This window comes from Malaclemys terrapin, chromosome 7, assembly GCF_027887155.1.
Source record: "Malaclemys terrapin pileata isolate rMalTer1 chromosome 7, rMalTer1.hap1, whole genome shotgun sequence".
NCBI lineage: Eukaryota > Metazoa > Chordata > Testudines > Emydidae > Malaclemys > Malaclemys terrapin.
In genome coordinates this window covers 84318770-84332836 of record NC_071511.1, presented here as the reverse complement: position 1 = coordinate 84332836, position 14067 = coordinate 84318770, and the positions used below count along the sequence as shown (strand labels likewise).

The 14067-nt window shown below is 42.9% G+C and overlaps 1 protein-coding gene across 1 annotated transcript in view; it reads right to left on the bottom strand.

The window, feature by feature from the left end:
- LOC128840963 (hexokinase HKDC1) overlaps positions 1-14067 on the bottom strand; it is a 50905-nt gene that overhangs the window by 30985 nt on the left and 5853 nt on the right. Inside the window, exons 2-5 of the mRNA XM_054035576.1 lie at positions 8338-8500; positions 2218-2366; positions 2008-2127; positions 686-781 (exon numbers count right to left, since the gene is read on the bottom strand). Of these exons, the coding sequence (XP_053891551.1) occupies positions 686-781; positions 2008-2127; positions 2218-2366; positions 8338-8500 (528 nt within the window). The remainder of the gene's footprint in view (positions 1-685; positions 782-2007; positions 2128-2217; positions 2367-8337; positions 8501-14067) is intronic.

Genomic DNA, 14067 nt, shown 5'->3' with positions numbered 1-14067 from the left:
GTCCTTAGTCAAGAAATTAAAGAAAAACAAAAGCTCCAATTTTGATGCGATGGCACCAAAGATCACCATGCAAGCCACTAAGAGCCAGATTCAGATATCCTTACTCATGTGAAGTAGCACCTTATTTCTTGCATAGCTGCCCTGAAGCCAAAGGGAATTTGAGGGAGTAAAGAGCTACTCAACCTAAGTAAGTGCACCAGACTCAGGCCCTAAGTAACAAACATTTGCGTCAGAGCTGCACAGATTCTTGCTGATGTCAGTGACACCAATACATAGACAGAGAACAAATGAAAAGCAGAACTGGGTTTTTTGCCATGTTAGAAACAGTGAAATATAGTATATGCTAAAAGGAGGTCAAACACACAATTTTTTTTTTCATATTTTGTAAATGTTACAAGGGATAGAGAAGGTGTAAAGGAAACTAGCTTTTTAAAGTGCCACTGAATACGTAAAGGATAATGCTAAAAATTAAGTTTTAATTATATTTCATTACTAATTTTAAAATGTAATCAATCATCCAATAGTTAATACTTTTTATTGCAAGCACAGCAAAGTCAAGCACAAATAAACTATCCTTTAAGACTATAAAAGCTATCTTTCATTATCAAAAATAGGCTATTTATTTCTATATGATTAAATGATTTTATTCTATTTATTATTAAGTCTTCTTCACTATAAAACTTGCCTTATGCTTCCTGAGGGCATGGCGCAGAGAGCTGATCACATCTGTCTCCTGCACGCCTCGTACCTTAAAGTACTTTGTCCAGGAAAGCAGCACACCCTTTAAAAATATTCAATCTATGTTACAAATTTAAAAATAAAGTTTAGCACTGATAACTACAGAGGCAGTAGAGAATAGAGTATATTCTATCATTGGCTTTTGGAGAATTTCACTGCCACTACTACATGTGTAAGGCCTTGGCTACACTGGCAATTCACAGCGCTGCACTTGCTGCGCTCAGGGGTGTGAAAAAACACCCCCCCCCCCAAGCGCAGCAAGTGCAGCGCTGTAAAGCACCAGTGTAACCAGCGCCTGCAGCGTTGCACACTCGCTCGCAGTGCTGCAAGCTATTCCCCTCAGAGAGGTGGAGTACTTGCAGCGCTGTGAGAGCGCTCTCGCAGCGCTGGCGGCGCGACTACACTTGCGCTTCACAGCTCTGCCGCGGCAGCGCTGTGAATCCGCAAGTGTAGCCAAGGCCTAAGAATTTGAGCAGAAGTAGCGGAATCATCCATTGGCAATCCACTGGGATGTGGAGTAAAGGTCTTTTCATACAAGCAGCCTTGTTAGCTATAGCCACCACCAAAAATACTACAGAAGTGGTCAAAATAAGACCCTAATACTGTTTACAATTATGCACGTGCTTTGCTTTAAGCATGGGTAGTCCTATAGACCTCAATGGGCCTACTCAAATACTTAAAGTGAAACATGTGCATAGCCTTTGCAATGTCAGGGCCTAATACACTAACTTATTATTTTAAGAGAGGTAGCAAAAAAGGAGGCAATCAAATAAGGCAGTCAGTGCAGCTTCTGTTCCCATCCCCCATATGCTATCTGATTATTTCAATCATGTGCCCCCGGTTTTTCAAATCTACTATAAATATCCCAAACAAGAGGGATTAAAATATAAACCTGCTTTATAGCACAGAAATAAGTTTTTTGAAATCCATATAGTATTTTCTATCAGCTGAATCGATCATTATTTAAATCCTGTATTGACATATAAAAGAAGAGTTTTAGTTTATTGCTTCAGTTGCACTGAAATATAACTCATCCTTGAGATCTACTTCAACACATAATTGTGATTCCCACCTCTTCCTCTTGTAGGTTTATAACACTATGCAGAGTGTGAAGAGTAATATGAAACTTATGAATATTTTTCTTCCTCAGAAAGCCACACAAAGATTACTTTTTCCTACACTGCCATATGTTAATAATCCTTTCAAAAATTCTCTCTGAGTTCTACTATTACTACGACATAGCTACCAGTAATATTTTTTAAATCTCACCTCGTCTAATTTAGTCTGTATGCAAGGAAAAGAAAATGTAAACCCAAGAGGGAATTTCTTATGTTTTATGTTTTTGGTCTCCATGAAATCTGCCAGACAGTCAGCGACATAATCGAATAGCTGTATAAAAGAGAAAGAACAGGACAGGTCAATAGCATCAATTATATTCAACACAGAAAGCCATTCCACAGACGAAAATGCACCACATACTTCTGTTCCATTCCCATGTGTGATCTCCTTTGGGGTTGGGTAGAACTGGCTCTCCATTTGAACATTCTGCTTCCCATCTTCAGACACTTTCACTTTTAAGACGCGAAACTTGGAGCCACCAAGATCTAGAGCAAGAAAATCCCCCTTTTCTGCAATAAAAACAATAAAGGTTAGTTCCTACTACAGCAGTACACAGTAATGTGAAGCATGACCTGAAGACATATTTAAGGTAAGTGCTTGGGATAACGAATGTACATCATCAATCATTTGGAGCAGAATTGTTGCCAGTAATTAAAGGAATCGGAGTGGTGAATTCTTTAGCACTTCACTAGACTCTGCAATGAAAATAAGGACTATTGTACTGTGTGGTATGAATAGTTGTAGGTCATACTGGAAATGTAGTCCTATTGAAAAAAATCAACAGAACTACACACGTGCTTCAACTTGGACACATGGTTAAGTGCCTTCCTGAACTGGGGCCCTCATGTCGAGTGTAGGGGTGGGATAATGTTCTCTCCTTGAATTTGATGCAAGCTGATATATTCCACAAAGGGGATTGAGGAGAAATTGCTTGTGTAATAGTTTGACATTCAGCATTTAATGTTGTTATATATTAACTGTCTCCCTTGCTTTTGTTTATTCTCCTTTCCCTTCCTTAGCTCCATTGTTCTGGATAGCAGCAGAAAGACCTGATCAGGTAGGTGAAGGGCCAGTGCAGTCCCTCCCCTAGCAGACTGAAACTGCATAGGTCATATTGGGTATGTCTACTCTGCAGCTGGGAGCAAACCTCCCAGCCCAGGCAGACAGACTCCTGTTAGGGGGCTCAAGCTTAGGGTTACCATTCGTCCGGATTTACCCGGACATGTCCTCCTTTTTGTACTAAAAATAGCGTCCGGGGGGAATTTGTAAAGCACTCACAATGTCCGGGATTTCCTCCCTCCCTCCCCCCCCCCCGGCAGAGCAGACCGAGCGGCTGGGAGGGCTGGAGGAAAGTCCCGGGCTGGACTCCGGAGCAGCTGTAGAGGAGCCGGATCTGCCCTGCATTCTGAGCAAGTGTATCAGCACAAAGTGCAGCCCTCCCCTTTTGCAACTGGGAGCGGTTTCTGCCATGCAGCGTAGCAAAACGGGAGCGAGAGCACTTTGTGCTGATACAAGGGCAGCTCTCCCCTGCAGCCCGGTCCGGGCCAGGGACCGGGTTTTGTTGTGCAGGGCCAGGGACCGGGTTTTGTTGCGCTGGGGAGCTCAGCCATGTGTCCGGCTGGCACAGAGCCCAACACCCTGTTCTGAGCAGCAGGGTAAGGGGGCCAGGGGGCAGGAAGGTTCTGGAGGTGGCAGTCAAGAAATGGGGGGGGGGCTTTTTGGGGGGAGTGGAGAAAGTTTTGGGCAGTCAGGGTACAGGTAGGGGGTAGGGTCCTGGGGGGCAGTTGGGGGGGTCTTAGGAGGGGGCAGTTAGGGGACAAGGAACAGGGAGTCTTAGGTAGGGGGTGGGGTTCTGGAGGGCAGTTAGGAGCAGCGGTCCCAGGAGGGGGTAGTCAGGGGACAAGGAACGGGAGGAGGGTTGGGGATTCTGGGGGGGCGGGAAGTGGGAGGGGCAGGGGCGGGGCTCCTCCCGTCCTCTTTTTTGCTTGCTGAAATATGGTAACCCTACTCAAGCTAGAGCACTAAAAATAACAGTCTGGACGTTGCAGTGAAGGCTGCAGCTCAGACTTTCAAGCTCACCCGACCCCCTTGGCTTCAGAGCCTGAGCTGCTGTTTTTAGTGCACTAGCTCAGATCCCACCAGTATGAGTCTATCTACCAGGACTGGAGGCTTGCTCCCAGCTGCAGTGTAGACATACCCACTAAAGGGGAGTCATCTTCCCCAAACAGCATTGCCTGCACCACTCTATCCCACTAACAAATTTTCTCCAAGAATTCCCCTCTGCCCAGAACCTTCACATATGAAACTTCAACAAAAAATGAATTTTTAAAGTATTATTTATTTTAAAGTAAGTTGTTTTGGAGGAGTTTGGAAGTTAAACTTGGCCTTATCATGAAACCATCATACAGCTAGAGCTTGTCAAAATTCACACCGTAGACATTTTTCATCAAAAATTTAAATTTAAAATTAAAAAACCCTATTTGTCCCCCCTTCTCTCACTCTCACACCCTTATCCACAGGAGTTTGTGTAGTCATATGTGACCTAAACTCCATGCCAGACTGAGATTTTATTGGCTCTGACCTTGAAAAGCAAGTCAGAAATATACCTCAGTAATTCTATGGGCTGATATAATGAAGGAAAGGAGATAAACTGGATTTGTCAGTAAACTATGACACTACTCAGAAAATTAAGAGCTGAATGACTAAAATGAATGGCGTGCTATTAAATGAGAACTATTTCAAAGAGTGAAGCTCAAGGTGCAGATATTCTGAAAGTTAATTATAACAGCACAAGTGAAAATTTAAACAAATTCCAGTTACTCAAAATCTGCCGGAAGTTTGGTCTGCAGAGAAAACTGCTCTTTTCCAGTACTCAATGGAGAATTCGGGGAGAGTGCAAAAATGGCGTTACGCAAGACATAATTTAACAGTAAGGTACCTCACAATGTGACATATCAACAAGTCCTTGACACCAGAGAGAGAGGGACTGTTATCTGCCAGGAGAAACTGCCTAGAGTTGGCCTTGAGACAAGAGAAGTTTTGAAACAGTAAATGAGACAATTGCTGAAATCCTCTGAAGCGACTTCAGAATTTCAGGATGGGCTGAGTGTCATTTTAAAGCTATGAAAGGCCAAGGGATAACAGGACTTACTCCATGATTTATTTTTCTGTTTTGGTGTTGGGATACAGAGCGAGCTCTAATTTCCAGCAGGGTGACCTCAAAGGGTTATGTACATACACTAGTGTACAAGACCCCTCAAATGTCCCTCATTTCAAGGAGCAGCACTGATCTTAATCCCACAGTTATCTATGTTCCCTACAAATTTGCTATCTCCACTTTTATTGTTGAAAATCATCAATCATCAGAAACAAAGAGCCATGGAACTGAGGAGACAGGAAGAAGTGTTATTCACATGAAAGGGATACAGCCCCACATCATTTTAAATTTCTTGCATGAATAATTTGTGTCCCCCATTTTGGAACTGTAACTGGGTGGCTTACTCTCGGGTTGGAGAGCCTGGGCTAAGCCAGTCCTGATTCAAGGGTGAGCCCCACATGAGAGGGCTCAGGGAATTCCATTATAAAGAGCAACTGGAAGCTGCATAGAGGGACATGCTCAGAGAGAACAGACTTTGCTAGGAGTGAGCAGGTTCCAGCAGAGTCCTGGGATTCCGGACTAAGGGTGTGTCTACACAGCAATTAAACACCTGTGGCTGGCCCAGGTCAGCTGCCTCAGGCTCTCGGGGCAGCCATTCAGTCACAGACTGGCACCAGGGTTCTGGGACTCCTCTCCCCCTCCCCCACAGGGTCCCAGAGCTCCAGCTCAAGCCTAAACATCTACACCACAATTAAACAACCCCACAGCCCATGCCCCGTGTAGCCCGAGTCAGCTGACCTGGACCAGCCGCAGGTTAGACATACCCTAAGACTCCAACCAGGAAAGAGCTGGAAGTCACCTGCTAATTCAGGAGAGACCCTGAGCTGGCAAGGAAGAATGTGAAAGCTTTCCAGCCAGGGAGGCCTGGGAGTAGGAATAGAACTGTTTGTTTGTGGGATTTGAATTTCTGTGTAAATAACTAATAAACCCAGACCCCAAGGAGGGGTATTTTGACCTCAGAAAAAGTATGGGGAGTCCTTTGAGGGAGAAATTATTAGCAGATGCCACAGAGGCACCCTAGCCACGAGGGACTATGTCAGACCTGGAGTGCTGCATTTGGGCCTTGGCAGGCTGAGAAGTATGCTTGTTCAGGGGAGAGACTTCGTCTTTCGTTAAGCCCATTACAGTACTTATTGGAAAATAAAAAGCTTTAATATGCATGCTGGATAAAACAAATAGCAGCCAATCATGACACAAACCACCAGGAGTCTCATCAGGATGTGCGAGAGGGAGACATTTAACTGATTGGGTAGGGCTTTAGCTACCCAAATCCTATTAGTATTAATAGGTAGCAGGCAGCTGAAACTGTGTAGGAAACTGAAAATCAGCTCTCAGAAATTTAGGTAGAGTTTGAAATTTTCCATAATAAACTCTGATTTGAAGATGCAGCCCTTTAAATATTGTGTGTGGCAGGGGGTACTCAGAAGCTAAGGGTTTGGTAGATCACTATGCTCTCCTGCTCCACAAGGCAGCAGCTAGCCCTCTCCTGCCACATGAGCATCACAAAGCCAATGTCTGCTAAAGGGAACCTGATATGGCTGGCTTCTGCAAACTAACAGAGCTGCTTTGGTGTGTTCAGTCTCCTTTGCCTGGTCAGTTCAATCATCATTCTGCATGTCTCATTACGGACTGAAGCACAGCTTACCTCTTCAGTCAATTTGTTTGCAAGAGCATGGTTGATTTATTACTGTTGTTGGAAATGAAGATTAATTCCATCAAATCTAATGAGCACTTTCCTGACAGATTATATAGACTGTGTAGGGGAAAGCTCCTTCTGTGTTCTGTAATTTTCACATTGTGGAAACATGTAATTTTAGAGATAAACAGAGGTACAGAAGTCACTGTCGGGAACCAAACTGCAGAAGGGCTAAGTAGCTATGTCAAGAAATCATGGATCCAGGGGGGAGAGGGAGTTATTAGAACTTCAATACAATAGCTGGGGTTTAAGATGAAGGCTCCAGTCCTGCAATGGGGTTCACTCCATCTCCTGTGTCCACTCTGAGCTCTGTTGAGTTCTGCATGTAGCCCCTCACAGGGTCTGGGCCTCATCATACTGCACCATTCTGGCTTCCATGAATTTAAATATTTTTCCTCTTGTATATCCAACTCAAGAGGAAAAACATCCATTTGCCTAAAGTTATACACATCCTAAAAATGAAAACTTCATATTGTCTCCAAATTGCATTGATGTTACTGGACTGTAGAGGGTCCCCTCATCCTATTTAATCACAGGTCCGATGTTGGTTTGAGCATTGCTTCATGTCAGTGGCTAAGACTAGATTAGTATTTTTGTATTCAGTAAGATGAAGGTTTTTAGAGCTAGCTGAGTGTTGTCCTGATAAAAGCAAAACACACCCTCACACAGGCATTGTATATATTCATGTCATCTGATGGCACATTGTACCAGAAAAATATTAGGTGTGTTTAACATTTTTGTTAATGAGACACAATTATCTTCTCCATGAATGACAACTACTGTAGAAGGCCATTTAGCAAGTTAATATTAATCCCCAGTCTTCTACTCTCCCTGCTGTGCTGCAACTGAGCGTTAACATCCCCTTGAAACCAAGGGACTGTTGGACTGTACCTGCACAGCTCACTCAACAGCTGAGCTGAGTTGTGCTTGGAGCAAGGAGCAGCTTGTCACAGCGTAGTTGACCCTTCAAGGAGAGAGAGACTTCAGCCCCAACTGTGACAGTTAAATCACCTCCCAAGGTAGAGAAAATGGGCCCAATTAGGCCTCTGAGATAAAAAGGAAGAGGCCTGGCTGGTGGGAGAGAGAAGACACCAGATGAGGAAGCAAGCTCTGAGAACTGATGCTCACTGGAGATCAGGAGCACCCAGAAAGGAGCCCAGGAAAGACTGGAGAGAGCTTGAGAAGGACTGAAAGCCACTGGGCCCCAGGACTCCTGTGTCAAGGAGTGGAATCTCTCTTGGAATATCACAAATGCCCCTGGGAGGAGGGATGTGGGACTCCAAACTAGTGAGACAAAGGGCTAGGACTGTGGGGCCAAAGGAGCTGTAGTTGATAAAAGACTGAATAAATAAGATCCCACAGAAGGGAATCTTATTGTAAAGATTCTGGTCTTAAGAGTCAAGAGTTATTAACCATTGCAAAGAACCAAGAGGGAACTGAGGACATAGAACCTGCAGGGCCACCCTAGGGCACAAGGGGATACTCTGGGATGGCTCCCACCCATCCACACAAGTTGAGACTGTTACAGATCTCCAAATTCCAAATTCAAGATGCCTGGACATACTTTGTTGTAATCCATGAATTCCTTAAACCAAAGAAAAAGTAATAATGCACCAGGATCACTCACCAGACCCATCAGGAATCGACCGTACAAATGTTGGCAGCATTTTTACGGCAGCTGTTGGGTGTGCATCTCTTTCCAGGCCCTTCACCATCTCTGCTTGGAAGCGCGTCATCACGTCAAGTAATACATCATCAGAAAGACGCATGTGATAAAGGAACCTGTCAACCTGAATCAGGACATTCAGAATATTATTTATGATGAGATAACACCTAGGGACCCTGGCCTCGGATCAGGACCCTATTGTGCTAGGTATTACACACACACACACACACACACACACACACACACACGATAGTCCCTGCCCCAAAGAGTTTACAATAAAGTACATAAGGGATGATTTATCTCTACTAGAAGTCACTAGAGCAGGATTTCTCCGATGCTCCCACCATCATTAGTGTCCAGTTACACAGAAAATGCTTCCTATATACAACCACTAATCACAAGGGTTTGGTGCAGTGTCTTGAGCACAGAGTTTAGGACTAGGAACTCTTACATTCTAATCCCAAATCTGCCACTGACTTCTGAATGACCTTGGGCAACTCACTTCACTACTCTGCCTCAATGTACATCTGTAAAATGGAGATGATTGTATGTACTTAACTTTCAGAGGTCAGAGAAATAGTTAAATGTTTATAAAGTGCTTTGAAGTTAAGCACCCGACATACATGTAAAATGGTTATTTACCCTGATCCTCTGATTCGATTTTCTATGACATTAGCTATAGTCATATGACATAGGGTTAGCCTGGTCCTGCCCCATTGAAACCAATAGCTAAATTTCCATTGACTTCAGTGTCAGAAGGAGGATGGCCTATATAAGAAATGCTTCAACCTATAAAATCTATTTGTAAAGAAGTTTAACGCAGTATTAGTAAAATACTGTCAGAAAAAATATTAGTTATTTGTCCATCAGAAAAGGTCTGGCCTGTTCAATGGAAGATCCCAAGTCTTGGAGTTACACTGCTCTAACCAGAAATCAGGTGTTTTGTGCAATTTTTTTCCTCCTATATACATGTGTTTGGGCATCAAAGAACTGAACAGGAATAAAGACTTTAGCCATGTCTACTTTACAGGGACTACAGAGGCATAGCTACAGCGTTATAGCAATGCTGGCATAACACTGTATCGTAGACACCATCTGCAGCAACAGAAGACGTTTTTCTGTTGCTGCAGGAACACCATCTCCCTGAACAACAACAACTAGATTGATGGAAGCATTCTTCCCATTGACCTAGTTGCCCCTACACCAGAAGCTCATGGGTATGGATTTTTCACTGAGCACCATAGTTAGGTTGACCTACATTTTAAGCGGAGACCAGGACTTTGTGAGAACTTAACTCTCCCCACCCAGGACCAATTGATTCACCAATTCATGAGTCACAAACAGTAGTCAAAAATTATTTACACTTGAATAGATTTGTGAATCTTTCAGAAGAATTAGATGTTACTGGTGCTATTAGCTAGTCCTCTGTACCCAACTTTGCAAAATCCCCATCTCTCCCTATCACCAGCACCACCCTTTTTAAATGCTTACCTGGTCTCCTGTAGCTGCTCACATCCAGCCAAGCACACCTATATCTTTTGCCTATATTTGCTACTTGAGTGGTGTGATCAAATCCTTACCAAGTATGTAAGGGGAAAGTTTGTGGCTTTTAAAAAAATCAGCCTTAAATTTTAATTAACATAGGACTTTAAAAATTAGGAGAAATTTTTACTATGTGTATTTTAATTTATCTCTGGTCTGCTGAATTATAATACATATTTTCTTATGTGTGCTGTACTGATGGCCTTTGTGTTGTTTAGTCATCACATTTATTGTTTTGACCACATTAAAATATTTCTACATTGTTTAGAGCAAGGTTTAGAGTTCAAGAAGGCCAAATATAGGTAATCCATCTGATGTTTGTGTGTACACACACACACACACACACTTGCAGTTGTGAATGTTACAACTGTAATTGTTCTTACTTTCACATTTATACCATTTTACATATCTCAGTTTTCAGAGAAGGAAGATTATCCTTTGATCATTTGAAAGGATGCAACTATAAATGTCATCTCAATCCATCCTTCTATTGACTTTCCTTGTACACTTAATGTAGTTCTTTCTATGTAATACATAAACAGAACATTCAGGCTGCAAAGTCAAGCACTCAGAAATTAGGAAATGGTAAAATTAAGATTGTCCGTGCGACTTTAATTCAGCCATCTTTAATTACATGATCACATACTTTATTCATTCCCCATGGTCCCCTGCTTCATTCAGTGCAAAGAATCGACGCTACTCACTTATAGCGTGTCTACACTTGAAATGCTACAGTGTTGTGCAGGTTTCCTTTCAGAACAAGGACTGATAGTTCAGACAGAGTGATCACTTTGTGAAAACATTTCACTTTCAAAAGATGAGCCTGGGAGCTTAAATTCATAACTGCTAGACACTAAAAATCATGGACTGAGCAGAGACACTGGAATTATGGGTTATTATAACAATCCATAACCCACTAACCCCTTCTTCTTGTCCCAAGACTGCAGAGGTGTTAAGAGGCCACTCTACCTTGAAAGGTCCCATAAAATGTGGCTAACTACTTATGCTAAACAACCTGTTCCACCTTGCATTCCGCTCTGACCTTCGGAGTACCTTTCCCAGACATGAAGAGGAGCTCTGCGTGGCCTGAAAGCTTGTCTCTCTCACCAACAGAAGTTGGTCCAATAAAATATATTACCTCACCCACCTTGTCTCGCAAACATTAATAAATCTATCTTCACTTAACTCTTGTGTGGGGAAGCATTACCAGTCCCTATTTTACAGATGGGAAACTCAGGTGAGATTAAGGTCAAGAGTATACTAATTTCAGGTGCCCCAATAGGAGATGCTTATGGCCTGACTTTTAGAATTTTATAGTACTATGTTCGGAGCACAGCTCCCATTGACTTCAGTTTCAGCTGTGAATGTTCAGCAAATCAGACCTGATTGTCTCAAGTCAGGCACCCAGAAAACGAGGTGCATACGCAGTTATTGGCCATCTGTGAAGAGCTTGGTTTAAATAACTTGCCCAGCATAACACAGGAACTCGGTGGCACAGACAGGGATAGAATTCTATTTTCTGGTGTGGCATTCAACAGCCTTAACCATGACACAGGCCCCTGTTTCCCTCCACTGTTCTGTCTCATCCACTAGACACCTTTTGCAATTTCTGCAACAAATGAGGCAGGGGTCCTACAGACAACAGCTTCATTCACTACACATCGCTAATTCACTTCCAGAGCCCCAGCCATCCTGTTCACTGAATGAGAACAGGATCCTGTGGAAAAAATAGTATGTGAACACAATTAAAACTCTATGCATCATATTGACACCCACATGGATCTTTAGCAGGGTTAGAATCATTAGAACCACTGCACAGATCTCTACCACCTGTCCTAACAGAGTAACTGAAAGCAGTAGTAGGTTGGCATCCTCTGTGTGGGCAACTCACTAGAAGATGAGCCACACGCTTCGCCAGTGGAGTTCATAGATTTTTGCTGACTGCAGAAGAATGCTGACTCACAAACCCTTGATACTATTCCAAATTCTGACGGGAGTGTGTTCTAGTGGTTACAGGTGCTTATGCCCCTCTCCTGCTCCATTTGCCCTCATCCCTCTGCCCCACCCCACATCTGGCCACTCTAGCCCCAGTTAGTGTTCCAACACCACTCAGCTCCCTATTCCAGTTCCCCTCCTTCACTCTACATACCACTCATCCCCCTCGGTTGCTCATCACAGTGCCCACTCCCATGTCCACCATGCCTCCAGGCTAGGCACCCCATCCCTCTGCATTCCAATCAACTTGTATTGATTAGGAATCAGCTTAAGAGAAACTAAAATAAGTCACACAAATCAAAATATGAGTATCTACCCAGGTACTCACCCTGGTTTGACTAACACAGAAAAGGAAAAAGAATGAGGAGTACTTGTGGCACGTTAGAGACTAACAAATTTATTTGGGCATAAGCTTTCGTGGGCTAAAACCCACTTCATGGGATGCATGCAGTAGAAAATACAGTAGGAAGATATATATTACACAGAGAACATGAAAAAATGGGTGTTGCCATACCAACTCTAACAAGACTAATCAATTAACGTGGGCTATTATCAGCAGGAGGAAAAAAAACTTTTGTAGCGATAACACTGGTCTACAATTTTTGAGACGTCGTCTGCTTCAGAGATAAAATGTGCTATTTATTATGTATTTTGATGTGCTGAATTCAAATATGACAATTAAAACAACTGATTGGCTACTATTTCTAAGATATTTAAGATTTTACATTTTATGTCTATGTATATTGTGTAGATAGTAGAGTTTTAATCATAAATTGTAAACCTAGGTCTTTTCATGTGTTTATGGTTGCTTTACATGATAATATTTCACCTGTCCTGTTCATGTAACACTTTAAAAATCAGCAAAAGGGTTATATAAATAAAATTTATGATGAAACAAAAGGCAAAAAACTATTCTGTACATAGTTTAGTCCTATTCAGTGTCTACTCGGCGCTTCTTGGCTTGTCTCTTGTATTCATTAAATGGAGCATCTCTTGTCACTGTCCAGCAACAGTCTGCAAGCATAGATGGGCTCCATTTGCCCTGATAGCGTTTCTCCATTGTTGCAATGTCCTGGTGAAATCGCTCTCCGTGCTCGTCGCTCACTGCTCCGCAGTTCGGTGGAAAAAAATCTAGATGAGAGTGCAAAAAATGTATCTTTAGTGACATGTTGCAACCAAGGCTTTTGTATGCCTTGAGGAGGTTTTCCACCAACAACCTATAGTTGTCTGCCTTGTTGTTTCCGAGAAAATTTATTGCCACTAACTGGAAGGCTTTCCATGCCGTCTTTTCCTTGCCACGCAGTGCATGGTCAAATGCATCATCTCGAAGAAGTTCACGAATCTGAGGACCAACAAAGACATCTTCCTTTATCTTAGCTTCACTTAACCTTGGAAATTTTCCACGGAGATACTTGAAAGCTGCTTGTGTTTTGTCAATGGCCTTGACAAAGTTCTTCATCAGACCCAGATGATGTGTAAGGGTGGTAACAAAATCTTCCTTGATTCAACAAGTGGTGGATGCTGAACACTTTTCCTCCCAGGCTCCAATGACTGTCCAAGTGGCCAATCTTTCTTGATGTAATGGGAATCTCTTGCACAACTATCCCATTCACAGAGAAAACAGCAGTACTTTGTGTATCCAGTCTGCAGACCAAGCAAGAGAGCAACAACCTTCAAATCGCCACAAAGCTGCCACTGATGTTGGTCATGGTTTATGCACCTCAAAAGTTGTTTCATGTTGTCATAGGTTTCCTTCATATGGACTGCATGACCAACTGGAATTGATGGCAAAACATTGCCATTATGCAGTAAAACAGCTTTAAGACTCGTCTTCGATGAATCAATGAACAGTCTCCACTCATCTGGATCGTGAACGATGTTGAGGGCTGCCATCACACCATCAATGTTGTTGCAGGCTACAAGATCACCTTCCATGAAGAAGAATGGGACAAGATCCTTTTGACGGTCATGGAACATGGAAACCCTAACATCACCTGCCAGGAGATTCCACTGCTGTAGTCTGGAGCCCAACAGCCCTGCCTTACTCTTGGGTGGTTCCTAATCCCTGACAAGGTCATTCAGTTCACCTTGTGTTATGAGGTGTGGTTCAGAGGAGGAGGATGGGAGAAAATGTGGGTCCTGTGACATTGATGG